Source organism: Henckelia pumila, chromosome 1 (assembly GCF_033568475.1).
Source record: "Henckelia pumila isolate YLH828 chromosome 1, ASM3356847v2, whole genome shotgun sequence".
NCBI classification, from domain to species: Eukaryota; Viridiplantae; Streptophyta; class Magnoliopsida; order Lamiales; family Gesneriaceae; genus Henckelia; species Henckelia pumila.
In genome coordinates, this window is record NC_133120.1 from 99,548,236 (window position 1) to 99,570,837 (window position 22,602).

Consider the following 22,602-nt stretch of genomic DNA (forward strand, 5'->3'; position numbering starts at 1 on the left):
GTATTAGTATAATAATTCGATCCTAAACTAAAATATTTAAAATGCGGGGGATCCACGTGTTTTACTGTCAATATGATATTTAATTTCGACCGTTATTATCCACAATGTAGCGTCTATCTATTCGTTTTACTTTATATCGCAAACTTTTGATAATATCAGGTTATTTAAAAAATTGTATAACATATCTGATTGAAACATAATACACAACACAACAAAAATTATCATCTTTAGGATTCACGAGAAACAAATTTAAACCAAAGGTTATACTTATTTAGGGGGGAAAAAAGGAAGAAAGAAAAGAAAAGACGCTGGTTGAAAGTGAAAATAACAATATTTCGAAGGCCATAATTGTAAAAAACCTCAATTAAGTATCGACTTTTTAACTGTGGGTGGTGAACCCCTGAACGGCCGCTCTTCCTCACTAGTTAGAAACATCCCATAAAAAAAGCCCCAATTCACACACACAGTAGAACACACTGAAAAAACGCAGTGAATCCTGCTAATTGAAACTCCAAGGTGTGAGGAATTTTGAATTCCATGGCCCCAAAGCAGCTGCAACAGCAGCTGAGAGAGCTGGGTGCGAAGCTGGAAAGTCCACCAGCTTCGAAAGACGCTCTCATTAAGGTTTTAAAGGTAAAAGGTTTTCCGTTTTCAATTAAGATGCCTCGCTTGCGTTTGAATTATGGCGGAAACATGTTTTTTATGCGGTTTTTGACGTGTTCCGTGCGAAGTTATAGCTGTGGATTTATGTTTGTTTCATTTTGAAAGTTGAGGCTTCGTGAGATTGGTGGGGAATTAGGGTTCCTTCGCGGAACTATTCAGCTTAATTGTTCGTGGGAAACAAAAAAATCGAGTCTTTGTATTTCAAGTTTGTAACCTCTGCCGTGTTGTGGTTGTCCTTTTTTGTATGCCCACGAGGTCAACTTGCAGGGGCATGCTGTTGTTTTGATCGAGCTTGACTTGGTGCTTGTTGGGGTTCAATGATGATTTTTTTACAGGGTCTGAATCTGACTGTTTTGCTTCACTCATTTTCTTTTGTCCTCGTTCTTTTTAGGTGGTGGGTGGGGGATGGGGCAAGAATGTTTAATTTTTTTCTTAAGTCTCAAACTAACCGTGAGTATTAGGTTTTCAGGGGGACTGAAGGCTTCATCTTTGCAAAAATATTACTTCGAATAATATTACTAATAGCAAATCTTCTTATTTTGGGTTATATTTTACCAGTAATTTTTATATATGTCTTTGTCTTATCGTGGGGACTTTTAAAACATGTGACTGTAAACAAGGAAAATCACTGGATTCTGCAATTATTCTCTTAATTCCTTGAAGACCACGTTTCCAAATTTTTATGCGGTGTTTGTGCATGTGTGCATTTATGCGAAACAGAGAAGAATATGAACACTTTTGCATAGCATCGAATTAAATGGACAAAGCAAAAGTCACGTAGAAGGGAGAATCTGAGAATCATGCATTTGATGAAGGCCTCATGTGTCCCTACGCCAATGATTTGTTTTATAAATTGATATGGTTTAGTGTGGACGTTGAACAAAACACCTTTATAATTTAACGTAGTGAGACACATATTGGGCTTTAAAACCAGGTGTCTTGAGAATATTTTGAGTTCTTTTATCATCCGGGGTCGTTTCCGGTGAGCTCCTTCCCCAATTTTAGTGAAATTTATGTATCTATGCTCTAGCAGTCTAGCTTATGTAGTGACTTCTAACTCCTGAAATCTTGATTTGTTTAATTCGCAATCCGTTACCACCCATTTAATCGGCGATGTCCACTCATCCTTGAATTCTTGTTTTGTCTGTATATATCTATACAGATAAGTTTGATGATTACTTTGGTTTTGCATGACCCACAAATTTGGTTTCACAAACTTAAAATTTTACTCGACTCCGACGGACTGACTATAGAACTGGAAGTGTTTTGTGTCATTTGCTTCCATCAAGTTATTGGGACTCTCAACTGATTGCTTTGCGCAATAACATTTATAACTGTCTCCTTCACATGCAGCAAGGTGCATCATGTCTTTCCGAACTAGATCAATCACCATCAAAGCCTGTAATGGACTCTATGGATGCTTTTTTAACTTCTATCGCCAAGCCAGAACTTGTAAAGCATCAGGATCGAGAGGTTAAGCTATTTGTAGCTGTTTGTATCTGTGAAATAACTCGAATTACTGCACCAGAGGCTCCTTATGATGACGATGTTCTGAAGGTACATCTCATTTAAAATAACAAGCAAATGGAGGTATCAACTCAGGATATTCTAATCGATTGCTATTTAATCTGTTACAGGATATTTTTGAGTTGATTGTGGGTACTCTCAGTGGCTTAAAAGATGTAAACGGCCCATCATTTGGAAGGAGAGTAGTAATTCTTGAAACGCTGGCAAGATATAGATCATGTGTCGTGATGCTGGATCTTGAATGCGACGATCTTGTAAATGAAATGTTTCATACTTTCTTCAAAGTTGTTAGGTACGGTCCATCTGATATTTACATCTTATCCACAGTCAAATCATGTCTATTCATGAGGCTCTTGCCAGCTTATTATGTCTCTATGAATGTTGTTCCATTTCAGACAAAGTTTGTTATGTTTTTCAGATATTTCATACATGTGCACAAAATGAAATGCTCTGCCTCTTGATTGTTTGTTAACTTTCTTTCTCCATTCAGTCACTGATAGATGCACTTACGTTGATTTATCATATAATTCTTGTTCAGTTTAAATGTTGAATATTTTGAAAAATATGTTGAATTATGGTACACTACTTGCCTGCAAAGACCTGGGGGGGGGGGGGGGGATGAGAGAGTGTTAATTACTTTTATATCTGTTCCTTTGTGTGTGAGAGCAGCTGGTTAAATTAAGATGCTGTAAAATAACATTCGGGACATTTATTTGGATATTCACTGACTCTGGGTTTGGGGTGGATGTGGGGGAGACCTAAAGACATCCTTTTCGATGCAAAGTTCTCAAACCTGTTGTAAAAGCGGAAAGAGAATATATGATGCTGTCAAAATGATACCGCACATCTAATCTTGCAGCATAATTTGAACTTATATTGCTACAGAATTGAATGCAGTTGCTCTATGCAGCTTGTGAATTTAACTTTAAATATTGCTATACAGAAGTTGACTCCTGATAAAATTTTCATTAAAACAAAGTTACATCTTTTGAGATAATTGATATGGATGCTTTATGACGGCTTTACAGTGCGTATTGACTTAAGGATGTGTTATTTCTCCACATGCAGTGATGAGCATCCTGAGAATGCTTTGACTTCAATGCAGACAATTATGGAGGTTCTCTTCGAAGAAAGTGAGGATGTACCTGAGAACCTTTTACTTATTATACTGTCTGCTTTAGGCCCAAACAAGGAGGTAAGAATTCATGGTTTGTCCTCACAGAAAGTTCACCAATTCGAATGCCTTTTCGACAAGAGTTTAACTTTGAAACTTTTGCTGCTAGAACGTAAACTCAGCTGCAAGAAGGCTTGCTATGAATGTGATAGAGCATTGTGCGGGGAAACTGGAACCTGGCATAAAACAGTTTCTTATTTCATCAATGTCTGGAGACAAGAAGTTCCTGAATTCTGAGATTAATTATCATGGAGTACTCTATGATGTTTACCGTTGCGCTCCTCAAATCTTATCTGGAGTTGTTCCTTATCTTACTGGAGAGCTTCTGGTAATAATACTCGAATTCTTTCGTGTTTTTATCGGCAAACAAAATGTTCAGAATGCAATGACTTCCTAGATTATGTTTTTCTTCCTGAATGTGAGGGAATGATAGCATCTGTATTGTTCTTTTAGAGTAAGCATCAGTAACTGATTGTGATGGGGTATCTATTTTTAGAGTTATTTTCATAGATCTTCTACTTGTCATAGTTGGATATGTTTGACATCAACAGAGTGATCAGCTGGACATTCGTTTGAAAGCAGTGGGATTAGTGGGCGACCTCTTTACTCTGCCAGGATCTACTATTTCTGACTCATTCCAGCCTGTGTTTTTGGAGTTTTTGAAAAGGATGACTGATAGAGTGGTGGAGGTCAGAATGTCTGTCCTTGAGTATGTCAAGATTTTTCTTCTGGCAAATCCTTCACGAGTCGAAGCTCCTCAAATAATCTGTAAGGAGTTTTGTTACAGCTGTTGCAAACTATATAATTGTGTTGTATTGAATTCTCACTATTTAATATTTTCCAGCTGCACTTAGTGATCGATTGTTGGATTATGATGAAAATGTTCGTAAACAAGTTGTCTGCGTTGTTTGTGATGTGGCATGCCATGCCTTATCATCTATACCGGTTGAAACTATCAAGCTGGTAGCGGAACGCCTACGTGATAAATCTGTACGTTTGCTTGTTTTTGTATGTGCATCCTTTTGGTGGTTCATATTTGGCCACATCAATGCTCATTTTTCAATTATATTTGCTATATGTATGCAGATTCTGGTAAAAAGATATACTCCAGAGAGGTTAGCTGACATCTACAGAGCATCTTGCGCTGACAAGTCCAGTGACTCAACGAAGAATGCTGAGTATGATTGGATTGTTGGGAAAGTATTGAGATGTTTTTATGATAAAGATTTCAGGTAACTTGCTGGTTTGTGGTTGCTGTAGATTTAGTCTTTTTCATTGATAGTAAGTGTATAAAGACCCCAAATAAAAGTTTTCAAATTAATCACCATGTTTGGTGATCAACTCCTTATGAATGAATTATGAAGTTTGTTATTCTAACAACTGTCTCCACTGCACCATCTTGTGATAAATCATGGAGTTGTTATTTAGATTCAAACTACTGAAGGATACGTGGGTACATAGGCTAGATGATATACCAGTTGGCTAATAAGTTTGTCCTTGCATATTTCCTATTTTGATGTCATGCTGACTGTCATAATCTTTCTTGCAGGTCAGATATAGTCGAACCGATTCTCTCTCTTTCCTTGTTCCCAGCTGATTTTTCCATTAAAGATAAGGTGCTAAATTGGATAAGGATCTTCTCTGGATTTGAAAAAGTTGAGGTTAAGGCTCTTGAGAAGATTTTGGAGCAGAAACAAAGGTCAGCCCAAAGTCCCTTTGTTTACATTTTTTTGGGGCTTTTGTGGATAAATCATAAACATTAGATTTTGTTCAATCCCCAAGAAATATTAGCAGCTGCTTCATGGGATTATTAATTGTGTTACAGGTTGCAGCAAGAGATGCAGAAGTACATATCCCTTAGACCATCATCTCAGGTTTTGAGATAATGAGTTATCCTTTTCTTATTCCTTGGTTAGTTAGTAGTAATATTATCGAAGGTCTTTGATAAATAATATTAAGTATTTACTTATATTCAGGAAGGTGATGTGGCGGAGCTTCAAAAAAAAGTCATGTTCTGTTTCCGTGTCATGTCCCGGTATTTCATCGATCCAGCAAAGGCAGAGGAGGATTTTCAGCTTCTCGACCAATTAAAAGATTCCAACGTATGGAAAATTTTGACACAGCTTCTTGATCCAAACACGGGCTGGCCACAAGCCTGTAGTTCACGGGTGAGATATTTTGCTGATGTTGAAATCATTTTTAAAAAAGAATTTAGCTTAGAAGTGTTTGCAAACCAATGTGTGAGGGCTTCTCTGGCTTTTTCAATCCCATGCAGGATGATTTACTAAGCATCCTTGGCCCAAAGCATCGGCTTTACGAATTTCTGGGCAGTCTTTCTTTGAAATGCTCTTGCTTACTTTTCAACAAGGATCATGTTAGAGAAATCCTTCTGGAGGCTGGTGTACAGAAATCGTCTGGGAGTAATGAGTTGATTTTGTCCTGCATGACGATACTAGTGGTAAGATTCATGTTATTATGATGATTTTTTGTGTGAGTTTATGGATATCAAATGTTTCATGATACATTACACTTTGGTATATCTTTCGCGCTATTGTGGAAGTAAAATGTCATAAGTGCATGTTTATCCAAACCTAATTCGAACAATTCCCGAAGCAGTACCTATCAGTCTGCATCAAATAGACTGTAAAGGCCATTTCCATTCAGATGCTCATCCATGTGTTACTTTGAAATTGCTAAAAAAATTTCATACACGAATATTCTAGAATATATGTCATGCTTATCAGCTTATGTTGGTTTGTTGGCTGGAAGCAAACCTCAAAATAAGCTATTCGTGAGCTGAAACGTGTTATCATGTTCATCTTAAATGAATCTTTCATTGATACTACTCTATGTTTTCCAGTTTTGGGTTGACACTCATTATGAATCTCTTTTATAACAATGGAACGCCCAAGAAAAAAAAATATGAACTATGTTTTTATCAAGTCCTTTGCAACAGGAAAATATTTTACATCGATATTTTGTGCTTTTACTCCAAGCTATTTTTGTAACTTTGGATTTTGAAATACTTTTTTTTATGATGCCATGATTAGATTCTTGCACGTTTTTGTCCTTCAATGCTTGCTGGAATAGAAGAAGATTTGGTACATCTTCTCGAGGATGACAATGAAATAATAAAGGAAGGTACTTTGCACATTCTTGCAAAGGCTGGGGGAACTATCCGTGAACAGCTGGGAGTTTCGTCAAGGTCTGAACCCCATGTCTGGCTGTGATCTTCATTTTACTTTGTGTTCTTTTTGAAATGACAAACTTCTGTTTATAGATCATTAGACCTTATTCTTGAGCGCATATGCATTGAGGGTAGCCGACGGCAGGCCAAATATGCTGTCCATGCACTGGCATCCATAACAAAAGATGATGGTCTCATGTCACTTTCTGTTCTTTACAAGGTTTCCATTTCCTTGTCTTTGTCTATTATCTTGTCCTGTTTCTTTCTGCCTTCTCTGTTCTATTTTATGCTGTTATTTTTTGCATGTGATTTTTGGTAAATATTGACGGTTCAATCTGTGTTTTTGGGTCAAATAAATAGAGGCTGGTCGATATGCTTGAAGATAAGTCGCATTTACCTGCTGTACTCCAGTCCCTTGGGTGCATAGCTCAAGCTGCTATGCCAGTGTTCGAAACAAGAGAAAAGGAAGTTGAGAAGTTCATCAAGGAAAACATTCTGAAGTGCAGCCAAGTATGCCTTTTCAGATAAGAATTTCACGTCCGGTATTCTCTTTTATTGTTTAAGAATTTGATGTAAAACGTGATCTCTCTCAGGTAGCAGGAGACCAGGCAAATGATTCTTGGGATGGTAGAAGTGAACTTTGTTCCTTAAAGGTCTTTTTTTTCCAGATTATTTGTCTTTCAGCCGTTAAATATTGGTCATATTGCTCACACATGCATGGGAATTGTGTATAGATTTTTGGGGTTAAAGCTATGGTCAAGAGCTATTTGCCCGTGAAAGATGCTCACCTTCGTTCTGGTATTGATGAGCTTGTTCTAATCCTCAAGAATATACTTACATTTGGTGAATACTCAAGGGATATTAAATCAAGGTAATTAGGCAGTATAGGACATAAGGTTATTCGCAGGTAGTGGTCCTGCAGTTTTACTATTTCTAACCTATGATTTCTCAAAAACTTGTAGTTAATATTGGTTTTTTTTCCTCACATTTCAGTTTGGTTGATATGGCGCATTTGAAGCTTGCTGCAGCAAAAGCTGTGCTTCGCCTATCAAAACATTGGGAGCATAAAATTCCTGTTGATGTCTTTTATCTGACATTGAGAACATCGGAGGTCGATTATTTGCACGGACATATTTGATGTTTCTTGTGGATTACTTTCCTGTTTGCTGTTACCTTAAAGCAGTTCATTGAGAATGTTTCTTCCATTCCCTCACCCTTTGGTGTTTGTAGGATGATTTTCCTGAGGTAAAGAGACTACTTCTCAACAAGGTTCATCAATATGTAAAAGACAGAATTTTAGATCCCAAGTATGCCTGTGCCTTCCTGCTTGATTTTACTTCCCAGCAGTCTGATTTGGAAGAGGTATTGCACTGTCGTGTTTATTGAGTTTTTAATCTATAATGATACATATATATATGAATCTGCACCTTGGCACATTCATATTGTGAAATTATTTGACAGAATTCTCATGTATATGGCAGAACAAACGCAATTTGAATGATATCATTCAGATGTGTTGGCAAAGTAGAGCACGCCAAATTCTCTCACAGACTGATGGAATATCTTCACAATTTTATCCAGAATACATTCTCCCATACGTTGTCCATTCCCTAGCTCATCATCCTACATTTCCTAATGTTGATGAATGCAAAGACGTCAAAATGTTTGAAGTTTTATACAGGTATTGACATTTATGATTTTCATTGATGGTTCACCATTAAGACTGTAATTCAAATTCTCGTGGAAATGCATTAGACAGATGCAATAAGAATCAATGATAGTCCCAGTAAATTACAGTAATTAGAAGACTATGACAAACTTGCATCGCTATGCTTGTGAGTGGGGTTGTATATGCATTTTGTTTATCTTTTATCTGTTTCAGGCAGCTGTATTTGTTCCTGTCTATGCTGGTACATGGAGATGGAGATGGTAAATCTGAAGTCAGTATTAGCAAGGACAGGGAGAGCACTTCATTGTTGAATTCAATTTTTCTACAAATCAAGCGCTCTGAGGATGCTTTTGATTCAACTAAATCCAAGGTTTGCTATCAAGAATTATGGAATGTTTCTTTTAATGCTGTAACTGACGAGAAAAATTTTAGAGTCTAACTATAGGAATAAAATGAGAAGAATGCTATGGTTAGAATGCTTGTGAGGTTTATTGTTGTTCTAATGCTTGTTATAATTTGAAATCATATATTACAGAACTTGTATTCTTTATGCGATCTCGGAATATCAATTATCAAGAGGTTAGCTTCAAAAGAAACCGATCCTCAAAACTCAAGTGCATCAGTGACCCTACCTCCCGTGCTTTATAAATTGGTCGAGAAGAAAGAAGATAGTGACTCACTGGTATGTGTAACTAGACTCTCTTTTCCATTCTCGTCACCCCCCTTGTGTCTAGATGACATGAATGAATAGCAAGATGATTAACGTTTCCTTCCCCCTACTAGGATATATTTAGATCTGAAGCTATAGTTTTGTTTAAATGAAATTTCTTTTTCAGTTGCCAAACTGGGTTACAATTGGTATCTTATGTTCTTAATATTAGTAATTTGGAGCAAGGACGTTTTAGTTAGGTGTATGCTAACAACAAATGCTCTAAATTTTTTATGTTGCTTTTGTGCACCTAAGTTTTCCTAACAAGTAGTGTCATCTACTACATTTCTGTCGAGTTGTCAAGTGAAGTTACCAGCCTAAACTTTTCTCTTCATGTTCAATTTTATATTAGGAATTTGGTGGTCCTCAAGTCTCTGCATGAATGTCTGATTTCAGCTCAATTATAATGTAAATCTTGAATAGTTAAGCTGCTTTCACGTGTTGTGCTATCTTGATTCTCTCGTATGCATGAGTTATTTGTTTTACCAACAGCATTACAAGGCCTGAAATCTGTTAGTTTTCTGGAAGATACGTTGGAACAGTGTTGTTGCTGATATATTTTGAGGTTTCTTTATTTCTGAGATAACTAGAGGAACACATAATTCAAGTCCCCTGAAGGATATATACGTTTCAGAATGGTTATATCATATCAAAGATCATTAAAATGATTTGTGGTTTGTCGAAGTGGAGAACTTATAAGAAACTTGAAAGCATTCATTCATTCAAGTGGGGAGCCATCATACCTAAAACAGTGGAAAAGTGAGCTTAAATGTGCACTTAGTCGCATTCAGGAATGTGATTATCGGGAGTGATGACCTTTTTCTAAGTGCTCTTCTCATTGATAAATGTTCCTTGTCCATTTATTCACACTGACTTGGCGTGGCGAAAATGCAGCTTTATGATGATCTCTCGTGCTGTTGTATGCTAGGTTGATGAAGCAAAGACGTGGTTGGCTGAGGAGAGTGTATTGGCACACTTTGAATCACTCAAACTGGAAGCTAATGGAATTGTAAGAATTCTATGCAGTGATTTAACAGACAGTATCTGTTTTCTATTAACTAAAGTAAGTCTTCAACTTCAGATTAATTCGGGAATTGCTGAGGATGATATCATGAAGGACAGTGACAGTGAGGGCAGTGAAATGCCATTGGGCAAGTTAATGAAACGTCTGAAGGCCAAAATAGCAAAGGCAAGAAAAGAGGTGAAGAGTGAGTCTTCACCTGCTGAAGCAGGAAAAGGGAGTAATTTTGATATCCTGAAGATGGTTAAGGAAATAAATTCTGATCTGGGTACAAGTAGCAAGTTGGAATCAAGCAATGGACATGAACATGTCAACAAAAAGAAAAGTGACCAAAAGCTTCAAAAGAGGAAATTGTTAGCTGGAGCAGCCTGTGTTCCTGTCCCTAAACGTCGGAGGTCGTCATCTGCTCAAGCTCACAAGTCTCGTCCAGCAATTATTTCAAAAGATTCCAAGGGGCATACTGATGGAAATCAGGAAGAGATTGTTAATGACTCGAACAAAGTTGATAAGGAACTTCCAAGTAGTTCAGAAGATCATTCTATGCAAGAAAAAACCTCTGAACCTCCAGAGTCTGAGTTGTTAGTTGCTTGTATAAAAAATAAACCCAGATCTGGGTCAAAGCAGAAAAGTAAACGCGCCGACAGAGATGATGATGCATTTGATAAATCACGCGTTGATGCAAAAGTACGTACTCACACTGATGAATTTTCTAAAATGCGCGACACTTCATGATTAGCATTTCTTCATCTCACTTTTCCTTAATATGCTGCAGAAGCCTAAGAAAGTCTCAAATTCTTCTAGCCCGCACCAAACTAATTATTCCAACCTTGGATCAGGGAAGAAGCAAAAAGAAAAAAGCATCACAGGATTACAAAAGGTTGGTTCATCCCGTCTTCAGTGTTTTTTTTTTGTTGAATTGGTTCTTGTGTGAATGAAGACAATAAGACTTACTTCTACTATGTATGAGTATGAAACCTAGCACATGCACAAATGAGTGGTGGGAAACACAGTTAATCAATCAAATATGTAGCATGCTTTCTCAGGTGAAGCATTAAGCTAATATTTTGCTCATATGGTAGTTCAGCCTGGGCTGTATTTTAAGGAAGCCAGTTTCCCCCACGCCTACGGTTCTACTGGCTTGCCAGTAGTTCTGGGAATTCTCCTCTGCCGATCCCTGTTAAAAGATTTGGTTGGATTTGTCAGTAACATAGGATCTGCAATTGCATTGAACTCGGCTTCTTCTTGAACCAATGGTGTTTATGGATCAGAAATCTTTTCTTTTTTCCAAACAAATTTAGGAAATTTTTTTCTAGTTTCTTACTGCATCTGTTTTAAAAGAAATCATAACTTCTGTTTAACTTAAATTTACCTAATCTGGTTTCTGCTTCGTTCCAGGACAAGCAAAGTTCCTTGGAGGATTTAATTGGTTGCAGAATAAAAGTTTGGTGGCCAATGGATAAGCAGTAAGTTCTTGATTTCTATGATCTACAATTCACGATTGTGTTTCCAGAGGTAAACGAATTGGGATGTCATTATTGTGGTGAGCATCAGAACATTCTCCGTGTAATGTTAACACTCTCGAAGTGTTTCGTCAGAATCAGTCTGCATCTTAACTCTTTCTTCGAATTTGTTCTGAGAATAATTTTAGCACCAAACTACTGACCTTCACCAATAACAAAGAAAATGAGGAATTGGGGATATCATTTTCTTTGCAGTTTATGCTTCTACGGCTGTATGATCATTTGCCAGGTTCGGTAACCATGATTTACCGACACTTATCCAAATATGAACTTTTATATCATTGTTTTTTTAATCCATCAAGATTGTTGGCATTAACCTGAGTCTGTTGTCAAAGTTTTCATGTTGGTAGGATAAATTTTCCATTCACTGCTCGAGTGCAAGCCTAAAATTGTTCCTGATGTTGTCTTTATATGACTTTTCATAGGTTCTACGAAGGTGATGTGAAATCTTTTGATACGGAGAAAGAGAAGCATGTGGTAAGCTGAATTTTGAGTGGCTTATTATCTTGTACTATGCTGTAGAGTTATTTCTTGCAGCCTTGCTAGAATATCTTGACAGTTCTTTTTCGATCAATTTGAATTGAAGATATTATACGATGATGGAGATGTGGAAGTTCTTAGATTAGACAAAGAACGTTGGGAGCTTGTGGATAATGGCAAAAAAAGCGACAAGGTCAAACACTCTTTAACCATTTTTTGTCCTATGAGAAAGTTATTCAATTAGCGATTGTCAAGTAAATCTTCTTGTGCGAGAGCTAACAATTTCTTCAACATGTGCAGCGATCTAGTTCATCAAAGAGCTTTCATCCTAAAGGAGCGTAAGTGTTGCCATCATAGTATTTACGGACCGTGATGCTTTTGTAATGCACGTTCAATCTTACATCTTCCCCTCTCCATCAAATCTGTTATGAGCATTTGACTTCAAAATTTGTGTTCTGGGGAAATTTTGTGCGACTACAAATAACAAGAGCTGAAGTTCAACTTGCCCTCAGTGTATTTTGAGCCACCCTAAAGTCGTCTACAAATAACAAGAGCTGAAGTTCAACTTGCCCTAAAGTCCATCTTCCCCCAAACCTTTAGTCGTTCTATATTTATTTCAAAACACAGTTAAGGTAGAAAAGGCCCATGTAATGACACATAGGAAACTAAGCTTCGTTAAGCATCTTTATAGCCATGGAATTAGGAATGACGCCTCAATACACATTTTATTGGTTTGTTTAGTCGATCACTTTATACATCTTTGATCATGCTTATTATGCTGCAAGAGGCTAAATGCTTGGATGTGTTCTCAATAAGTCAGTATATTGACTTTGCAGATCATCTGGGAAAAAAAGCAAAGCCATAGGAGGAATAAAACTGGAGACAAAAGCTGAAGAGAAGTAAGTTATTCCTATCCAGCAGTCGCAAAATACTTCTTTGCTTTGTCATTAGATTATGTAATTCTATGGATTTGCAGATCTCCATCATCTCAAATCAGAGGGAAAAGAACTCCACGCAAAAGTCCAAAGCAAAAGGCCACGATAAAGATCAAATCTTCTGTGGGAAGTGGGGGAAGCCCAGATGTTACAAATCTTGAATTTACCAAACCGTCCATGACTGAATCAGATTCAGGTGAAAAATCAAACTGTTCGCCATTGTATATCCAGAAGTCTAGCAAAACCATTTTTGTAATATTTGATGGTTGCTTTTTGCAGTACTTGATTTTATCTCACTTGTTTTTTTTTTTGACAATTATCTACCTAGATTCAAAAGTCACGTTACCATTTACGGGTTGTCTTGTAGTGCAGGTTGCTTATCTTTATACTTCAGTTTTTACAAGTTTTATGTTCTCTATTGACTTTTTCCTCCCATATTTTCAAAATATTTAGATCAGAATCTGACTGAAAAATATGGTAAGATTATTGTATCCGCCAAGAAGCCATATAACAAGGGCAATAAACTGAAAGACGGTGAGAAGGGTTCGAGTGATGCAGAAGATCCCAAAGAGGAAGAAAAGGATTCTGAAGACACTCAAAGTGATAATGTTGATGGATCTCCACTCAATGCTGATGGATCTGATGATGAAGCAGTTTCTTCTTCAGACATGAAGCATCTAGATCAGATCAAAGAACAATCTGGACAAGAAGATGAAGAAATGGACACCATGGATGGCCCACTCGCAGATGAAGCTGACAAGAACTCGCCTACTTCTCTTGCTGATGCAGAGCTTTCTGATGATGAGACTCTGGTGCTCCTCAACTTCCGCTCTATCCTCTGAGCATTGAGCATCATTTCTCCGTTTTGATCCTTGCATACTAATTATCTTCTTTTTTCGAATGCAGAGTACGTGGAAACAGCGTGCTGGAAAAAAATAAGGCCATGCAGATAAATATTTAACCTGCTTCTGCAATCCAGTATTCATTATGCAGTAGGTAAATTGACTTTAAGAGATAACGCTGCTGAACAGGTGATCAATATAATTTGCGTGCCTTCCCTGCAGTAGGTTAAAACATACAATAGACGTTCAGGTGATAGGATAGAAGTTTTCATTCCTACAGCACTTTGTCTGCAGTTGGTTATGGAAATTGAGTTTATGTATCTGTAACTCGTGAGATCTATGTACATCAAAAGATCGTGTTACCTTAGCCGTCTATGTAGCTTAGTTTCCCAATTGAATGTATATCCAAAATTCATCAAAGTTTACTTTATTTGTACTCTGCTGCTTAAGATTTGTAAACTCTCTCATCAAATATTTGAGAATTATTTATTTATTCTGGCTACGCGTGCACTTTATCATAAGCTTAGACCTGTTTTCTACTGCGTTTAAATCATCTTTTGATGTTTTGTGAGCTTTTAGCGTTTAACAGCATTAAATAATGAATTTCAGAGAAGCTGAATATTAAAGTGTTTACTACTTTACTTGTCAAACCTGTCCTAGATATTTTTTGGACTTGGTGAAACGTTAAAAGTCGAATACAAAAAAAAACAAAAAACAAAAAAGAAAAGAAAAGAAAAGAAGTTGAATACAAAAATATTAAATATTCAAAATATGTATAATATAATGAATTAGGCATGTTAAAATATTCTATATAATCACTAAAATAGTATTAGATTTTTATGTAAAAAAAACAAAAACATACTAGTAAGAGATCAGTAGACTTGGCTTTAAAAAACGATCACCCTTTTTCTTAAAATCCCAAATAAAACAACAAATTGTCGGTATTCGTTAGTCATACATTTGCAACGTTGGTGGCGAAAGATTAAATCATATTTCCTAAAACGATAGGTATCCAAAAATTGGTTTTATTTGTTTATTTTTTAAAAATAATGCTAAAAACACTGTTCAAAATAAATTAGGTCATTAGCCACATAATTTTCAAATAGATTATAATTTTCACTCCAACCTTGAGAATTAAAAAGCACTAGAAGCTCGTACATCGTTCCGTTGAAATTATATTAGCGGAATATTCATATAAATTGGGGACACCTCTGATCTTTAGATATATTAGATACAGCTTCAAACTCATGGTCCATCAACCATGTGGAAATTACGCCACTTAAAACTATAGTATTCCCATAACTATACATTGGTGAACCGCAAGAGCCAGGGATGAAACGAAATTCTCTAAGACTTGCGATGGTCGATTATTCTTAGGTCCTTGAACGATTCAGGGAATCCATCTGCATCCTTGAGTTTCTCTAACTCGGATTCTAAAGTCTTGGCAATCACTCCTTCATCAGCATCCTCAGGCAGGCTAACATGCACGGACCCGTGTTTTATTGGCTTAACGGGTTCGAGCATGGATGCTTGCTGCTTGATGTATGCATAGAGTTGTTGGTGAAAAGGATGATCCAAGGAATAGCAGTTCTCAGCGTAGGCATCTAAATGGTTTGAAGAACCTGACGTTTTTTGGCAGAAATGGGGGAGGGAGGAGTAGTCCATTATCTGAAAAAACGCCATTGGATTCAACATTATATGAAGCATGTTGGAGACGTGGAGTTCGTGGTCAAGAAGAGGAAGAAGTTGATCTTTAGATATGTCATACCTTCAATAGTTCATCTTGTCCAGAACCAGACAATACGTTGATTTTCCTTCTCGTTCTCTCCTGCAGAAGTGGTTTCACAACCTGATAACAAATGAAAGGTAATGTGACTGGAGGTGTAAGAGAGAATATGTTAGAATATGTTAGATGACATTTTATTGATATTCAAACTATTTTAATTTGAACTAAGCTAAAAATATATTTGAAAGTACAAGTTATTTATAGCTAGAAAACATTAAAAATGTGAACTGACCTTCCAACAAGCGGAGAAGACATATGGAGCATTCACAATGTAGTAAGTTAGTGTTTTCTCAGGGTAGTTCAGGTCGTCGATGGAAGAAATTAAAGTCAAGATCTGCATGAGAACACAATACGGTTATACATGTAATTTACAGATGAAGAATCGTGGTAGAACAATCTGCCACGACAAGCAGAAGAACTAGAGTTTCTTGCTGCATATGTACCTTAATCTGGTTCAAAGCCGAAAGCCTTAAACCAGTCATATCTAGAATCTTGATGCACTTGTTAACATGCTTCCCATACTTCTTCGTTGCAGCAGGCTAAAATAAAATGAGGCAGGTTTTTATATAGAGGCCCAAAATAGATGAAAATAATCGGAAAAAAGAATAATTTTCTGCTCACTAGAATCACACGATCCCGATATTCATTGATCTGAATGTGAGATTGTACATAATAATGAACCTGAAATGAAGATAAATACTGTCAGATCAACTAACTATCTGGTATCAAGCCAATGCAAAAGAACTTCAAAGAATATTTGGTCTTGTTTTGACGCTGATTTAGAATTCAAAGATAACAACAAAACTTACTGATGCCTGATCGAACGTGCTCAGACCTGCTCCAATAGCAAAGATAGGGAGACCCTATTGATAAAAGGGCACGACTATTAGAAAGATCCAAGAATTTTTTATCAACACAAAAAAATAATCACTAAAACTCATTCTAGCTCCATCAAATCCTCACCTCGTGTGAGTAACCGGACAGTCCTATGAGCTGTGAATCGCGTATGGCTCTGTAAAGATTGACAGGAACAATGGCTTTCTGCAGTTGAAAGAGCGGAAGAGTAAAAAGAAATAATCGACCGCAACACTTTTATCTACAAACCACATCTGAGCGATTTCCTACTTACACTTAACATATCATCAATGTTGTTTTGCACTCGCCACTCCAAACAATCAACCAACTGAAATATCCATAACTCATCGATTAGTAAATCCAAATTATTCCAACGTTTAAAGATAACTGAAACTTTAAAAAGTCAAAACTCTAACCATCTTATGAGCTTTTGCTATATTTCCTTCTCTAGCTTTAAGAAACCGCGTCAAAGTTTCATGAGGATATCCTTGATGGACATTCTGCATATCGAATTGAACAGCCCCAATTCAAATATACAATCGTAAGGGGTTAACTATATATTTCAATGAAACTTTGCAGTAACAAACTGGGAGCTAAAACTTGAATTTTGTTCTTTTTTAATATCAAGAACGAATAAGAAGCTATTCAAGAAGTTTCAGCCACTTGTGACCATGCGTATGCATTGGCTCATCCAAAATTAGTTGGCAAATATAGAATAATAATCCGTAATCATAAGGGACAAGTTTCCAACCTTGTTCAATAGTTAATAGTCGCCTCTGAAATTTATAAAGAACTGGAAACAGTTATATCCATCGATTTCTCCATAAAGGAACACAAAATGCATCACCGATAATATCATGACTACAGTTGATAAGCAGGAAAGGTGGGGAAAGAAACCTGAAATGTTCTTTTGAGTGATTCATCAACTGCATAAAATCCCAAATGGAAGGGAAGAAGATCAATTAAAGAGAAGATAATACAAATAGAGTAATGGGACCATAAAAGAGAGATAAAAAAAGAGGTCTTTTGAACAAACCTTCCTCCATTAATGCTTCAAATTCATTAATGGCTTCATGGGAAACCACGGCCATTTTTGCTGAACCCAACAAGGACTATCCCACCACAACCGCAATTCGAAAGATCTAAGAAAAGCCTCAACCGACAACTTATGCATACAGCAAGAATCCAATCTTCACTCGCATATTCTAATAAAGGTAAGTGGGAGGAAAGAAGAACGGTAAAAAGAAAGCAAGACAAGTAAAGATTCGACTTTTATAAATATACTCATTATATATACACACACATACACGATAAAATTATAAAAAGATGGTTGTTCATTTGGGTCAAAATTCAAGAAAGGCAAGCCTCTACTTCCCCTGCTTGCCTAATTTTGCTTTGTTTCTGAATTCTGGGTTTTTTTATTTTTTTTGACAATTTGTTTCTGGTTTTTCTTTCTGTAAAAGTTGGTGGCTTTAGAAATTTTCTCTTCAGAGCCTAAACTCACTGCATCATTATTTGCATTCATAATGTGTTGGCGGTGCCTCGTTCCGAAAAATAAAATGTAATAAAAAATATGTTGGCGGTGTCTTTCAAAAGGAAATGGCTGTGGAGTGACGAAGTGACAGGTTATCTGCAAAAATTAAATGCATTTATATGGAATCATACTATTCTTTCTGTAACAACAGTTTTCAAAATAATAGCATTCACCTATTTCAAGAAGCTCAAATAGTTGGGATTTGGTGACAAATAATATGAAAATAAAAATAAAATAAAAATTTTAATAGTCAGGGATTTATTATTATTATTATTATTATTATTATTATTATTATTATTTGGTTGCAAATGTCATGGATATTTTAATCAAGTATGAAAAATATTTTTAAGTTAATAATTCTCCCTCTAAATTTGGATCAGAAATAAAGGGAAACAAAAATTTTTCCTTCTTGTCCTTTTATGGTCCAACTTAAAGCCTAACACATAGTAAACACAAGGGCCCGGGACATATTATTTTTTTCAGGCTGCTAAAATATTTACTCTATTTTATGAATAATAAAATACTGTTTATGAGATTTTTTAGCCATGTGTTTGAGATAGGAGTATTATCGAGCCGAATCAAGCTAATCGTAAATAACTTGTGAGCAGTTCATAAGTAACTCGATAAAATCTAAATGACCGAAAACAACACATGTAAAATGCAATAAAGTACAGAAAACAAAATTGGTTGTTTGATTGATTTTGTCGTTGCATAGCGTCATTTCCAAGAAAGGGCGAGAGTTGAAATTTTCATAAAGAAGAAGCACAAAAATAATAAATAAATAAATAGGAGGGCCAACCAATTGAGAATTTGTGATGGCATCGGCAAGACATGTAAAATGCATTTTGGGACGTGGGTACTGGGCAGAGCTGTCAAACGGGTCAACTTATGGCGGGATGGGGGGCCCACCAAAAAATCACTTTTTGGCGGGTTAAGAGCGGGCCAACCCACCATCTTGACGGGCTGAAAATTCTCAACCCAACCCAATGTGGGTTGCGGGTTAGGCGAGCCGGCCTGCGTGTTGGCTCACGATAAATAAAAATAAATAATTAAATAATATAATTAATTATAAATATTATTTCATAAATAAATATTAATAGAAACATATTAATAAAAATTTTAATTATTGATTTTATGTATGTAAATTTTATATAAAATAATTAACACAAAAAAATTTCACAACTTTTATTAAAAAATACATATGTCACAATAAAAATAAAAATAAAAAATTAAATCTCCAGACCCGCGGGCCAACCCAGGCCCGCGGCGAGCCAACCCACGCGGGTCGCGGGCCTAGGCGGGTTGGCCCATATAGGCCCACCTTTTGTTGGGTTGAAAAAATTTCAACTCAACCCACTTAAATTGGCTGGCGGGCCGGGCCGAGCCGGCGGGCCTAACCCAAATTGACGGTTCTAGTATTGGGTAGCATTTTCAACTTAAATACATTTAAAATTCATTGTTTTTATTTTAAAAAAATTATAATCTTTTTATATTTTGGAAAGTGAGATTTTGGCTTGCGCACTTATGGATGAAAAATAGATTGAAACGAGCTACTTGGGTAAAAGATTTTCTAATCTAATTTGGGTGATTCATTTTATATACTGGTTATCAATGTACACATAATGCATGTGCAATATAATAAAAAAAAGAGTTATTTGTACCAAATACCCTTGTGAAATATTGAAAATACACACTTCTTTTTTGTGAAATTTTAATAGGCATCTTCAACCCTAACCTTTTAAAAATTTAGCACACTCGCCCTTTCAGATGAGTGATTGTTGCGCACGCGCCTCTCATGCGACTGTGCAAAGATTTTGATATTTGTTTTGCTCCAAATACCCCTGTGAAATATTAAAAATTTATTTTTGACCCATGTGAAAATAATTTTTAAATATATTCAACACATAATACACAATTTTTATTAAAATCTAATTATAAAATATTTAGCAAACACTTTTTGTTTTATTAATTTTATTTTTATTTTTAAATTAATTATAATTATATAATTATTTTCTAAAAAATATTATTGTTTTATCTTGTTATCATTATTTTATTAAACTTTCTTCTTGTTTTCAACTTTTTCAATAAACATGCATTCATAAACAAGTATTTAAATAATTTCAAGTGCCAAAATATTGAACTAGACGGATAAGTTCAAACATATTGCTTTTTCGATTTAGGACTATATATTATTGAACCAAAATTTAAAATTTTCGAGAATATGCATTGCACAATCTGTAATAAATAATAAAAAATAACATGCTTATGTAATTCTAAATCGAAAAAGTAACATTCATGAAATTATAATTTGGTTCAATATTTTGGTATTTTTAGATATTTAAATCCTTATTTATGAATCATGTTTAATGAAAAAGTTGAAAACAATGAATGATTTGATAAAATAATGACAACGAGATAAAATAATAATTTTTTAAAAATAAATTAATTAAAAAATAAAAATAAATAAAATTAAAAATGTTTGAAAAATATTTTATAATTAGATCTTAATAAATATTGTGTATTATTAGTTAATGCAAATTCTGCAATTCATTTTAAAAAATTTAGATTTTGGTTCAAAAATATATAATACTAAATTGAAAAAATAATATGCATGAAATTGTCATTTTGATTTAATATTTTGGTACTTTTAGGTATTTAAATATCGTTTATGATTGCATTTTTAATTGAAAAATTAAAAACAAGAAGAAAGTTTAATAAAATAATGATAACAAGATAAAATAATAATATTTTTTAGAAAATAATTATATAATCATAATAAATTTAAAATTCAAAATAAAATTAATAAAATGAAAAGTGTTTGATAAATATTTTATAATTAGATTTTAATAAAAATTGTGTATTATGAGTTGAATAAATTTAAAAATTATTTTCACAGGGGTCAAATATGGATTTTTAATATTTCACAGGGGTATTTGGTGCAAAAAAAATATCAAAATCTTTGCCCAATCGCATGAGGGGAGCGTGTGCAATAATCACTCATCTGAAGGGGCGAGTGTGCTAATTTTTTAAAAGGTTAGGGTTGAAAATGCCTATTAAAATTTCACAGGGGAGAAGTGTGCATTTTCAATATTACACAGGGGTGTTTTGTGCAAATAACTCAATAAAAAAATACGTAAAAAATTGAGAAATGTTATAAATAAATAAATATGTTATATATCAAGTGAAAAGATGTTGATAAGTGGTTACTTTAATTTTAAATTGGAAAAGATAATGAATTCCATCAGATATCGGAAAGAGTATAATTTTGATATCGACTATTTTGTTATTTATCAATAAGAGTGAATTAGTATTTTTAAGGCTAGAAATGTAATTTAACATTTGTTTCATATTGACGGAACAAGTTTGTTAGTATAGATGTCTCACATTTTATATATAGTATAGATATATATTTAGTATTGTGTTTGTATTTACGGATTTGATATGATGTATTTTATATTTATTGATTTTAAAAAATTTAAATTATTTGGATTTGAATTATTTGGATTAAAAAGGATCACAAAATTCGAAGTAATTTTCATTTCCACTTCATATTATCTTATGCAATTTCAATAATAATTGTGATTAACTTTAAAAAATTCATTTGAAATTCATCTAAAAAATCAAATATATTCACCAAGCACGATGGTTATTTTCTGAAAAGTTGTTCTTTTTCAAAAGTGATGAAGATATAGTTTTTTTTTTTTTTTTTGAAAACATGAAGATATAGTTATAAATTTAAAACAAAAAATTCATGATATTATAAACTTGTATGAAGATATAATCATCAGTCTTAAATATACATATTTGTTTATTTTTTCCACATATATAATAAATTTTTTTTTGGAAAAACAAAGTTGGTATACAAAAATTCATATATTATCCTTGTTTAATTCGTCAAAAAATAGTTACCTTATTTCGAAGTTTAACTGATAAAATATAAGAATATCGTAGTAAATCACAATAAGAAATGCTAAATGTAAATTTTTTATTATATATTTAAAAATATACATATAATTGAGATGGATAAAATACTCGATTGCATACACTCCTACATCATACATGAATATACCCATAGATGTATTTTCCTTAATTTATTAATTTTTTTGAGAACTTAATTTATTAATTTTGGTCATATGACGACAACAATTTTGATAACATCTGCGGGGGGAAAAGGAAACAAATTATTTGAATACTTTTCAATGTTGGATCACTTAATTATATATCATTACTTGGATTCAAAGGACTATGGTTAAGTGACTATGGTTAAGTGTCCGAGTTATCTTAAAAAAGTGTTTTTGAGTTTTGAAAATGTTATAAATGTTGTGAAAAAGTAAAAATTTACGGTAAAAAATAAATACTTCAAAACTCAAAATATATCAAACTCTACACTTTATAATATTTTTCTCTCAACTCAATTATATTTTTCATCACAAATGAAGACCTATTTATAGATCCACATTTGAGATTAGTCCAAAAATTAATACATCATCATCTACATCATCACACACTAATTTTTCACATTTTACAACTCAATATTCAACATTCAATATTCAACATTCAACTTAAATAATAATAATAATAATAATAACATATTTTCAACACTCCCCCTTGTGATGATGATCGTGATATGATGACTGTCTTTATTACGTATTTTTGTACTGCCTCGTTAAAAACCTTATTAGGAAAAACCTAGTGGGATA

The 22,602-nt window shown here is 34.4% G+C and overlaps 2 protein-coding genes across 5 annotated transcripts; one reads left to right on the forward strand and one right to left on the reverse strand.

Annotated features, from left to right (window-relative positions):
• The first annotated feature begins 412 nt into the window (after positions 1–412).
• LOC140877582 (sister chromatid cohesion protein PDS5 homolog A) lies at positions 413–14,248 on the forward strand. 2 transcript variants are annotated; one of them, XM_073281138.1, is made up of 33 exons: positions 413–633; positions 2,017–2,220; positions 2,301–2,482; positions 3,259–3,385; positions 3,474–3,692; positions 3,916–4,132; positions 4,209–4,354; positions 4,451–4,596; positions 4,914–5,063; positions 5,190–5,238; positions 5,341–5,532; positions 5,640–5,822; positions 6,415–6,569; positions 6,645–6,771; positions 6,912–7,061; positions 7,145–7,204; positions 7,286–7,422; positions 7,545–7,662; positions 7,782–7,913; positions 8,033–8,232; positions 8,434–8,590; positions 8,756–8,902; positions 9,858–9,938; positions 10,011–10,634; positions 10,723–10,827; positions 11,346–11,413; positions 11,896–11,947; positions 12,057–12,143; positions 12,251–12,288; positions 12,787–12,849; positions 12,927–13,081; positions 13,339–13,697; positions 13,792–14,248. In XM_073281138.1, the coding sequence occupies exons 1-33, from the start codon at positions 538–540 to the stop codon at positions 13,822–13,824; spliced, it is 4,959 nt and encodes a 1,652-aa protein (XP_073137239.1). In that variant the 5' UTR covers positions 413–537; the 3' UTR covers positions 13,825–14,248. The 2 variants fall into 2 exon arrangements, with proteins under 2 accessions (XP_073137239.1, XP_073137283.1); XM_073281182.1 differs by lacking the exons at positions 11,346–11,413; positions 11,896–11,947; positions 12,057–12,143; ... (3 more) ...; positions 13,339–13,697; positions 13,792–14,248 and having other exon boundaries at positions 10,011–10,638; positions 10,726–10,827.
• Positions 14,249–14,830: 582 nt separating this feature from the next.
• Positions 14,831–17,865, reverse strand: LOC140874666 (SEC14 cytosolic factor). 3 transcript variants are annotated; one of them, XM_073278024.1, is made up of 12 exons: positions 17,676–17,865; positions 17,405–17,573; positions 17,266–17,294; positions 16,785–16,868; positions 16,643–16,696; positions 16,477–16,554; positions 16,323–16,376; positions 16,135–16,194; positions 15,957–16,052; positions 15,746–15,847; positions 15,496–15,576; positions 14,832–15,395 (listed from the first exon to the last, which is right to left on the reverse strand). In XM_073278024.1, exons 2-12 carry the CDS (start codon positions 17,457–17,459, stop codon positions 15,075–15,077), a joined length of 1,014 nt encoding a protein of 337 aa, XP_073134125.1. In that variant the 5' UTR covers positions 17,460–17,573; positions 17,676–17,865; the 3' UTR covers positions 14,832–15,074. The 3 variants fall into 3 exon arrangements, with proteins under 3 accessions (XP_073134126.1, XP_073134125.1, XP_073134124.1); XM_073278023.1 differs by having other exon boundaries at positions 17,405–17,865; XM_073278025.1 differs by lacking the exons at positions 17,266–17,294; positions 17,405–17,573; positions 17,676–17,865 and adding an exon at positions 17,120–17,259 and having other exon boundaries at positions 14,831–15,395.
• Between the last annotated feature and the right edge of the window lie 4,737 nt (positions 17,866–22,602).

Bases quoted from the DNA above. Each gene is read 5' to 3' on its own strand.
- LOC140877582 (XM_073281138.1), top strand. From the start codon at position 538: ATGGCCCCAAAGCAGCTGCAACAGCAGCTGAGAGAGCTGGGTGCGAAG. The intron at 7,423-7,544 runs GTAATTAGGCAG...CTCACATTTCAG, and splicing joins TCAAGGGATATTAAATCAAG to TTTGGTTGATATGGCGCATT. The intron at 9,939-10,010 runs GTAAGAATTCTA...CTTCAACTTCAG, and splicing joins AACTGGAAGCTAATGGAATT to ATTAATTCGGGAATTGCTGA.
- LOC140874666 (XM_073278024.1), bottom strand. From the start codon at position 17,459: ATGGCCGTGGTTTCCCATGAAGCCATTAATGAATTTGAAGCATTAATG. The intron at 16,869-17,265 runs GTTTCTTTCCCC...TTCGATATGCAG, and splicing joins CACTCAAAAGAACATTTCAG to AATGTCCATCAAGGATATCC. The intron at 16,053-16,134 runs GTGAGCAGAAAA...ATTTTATTTTAG, and splicing joins ATCGGGATCGTGTGATTCTA to CCTGCTGCAACGAAGAAGTA.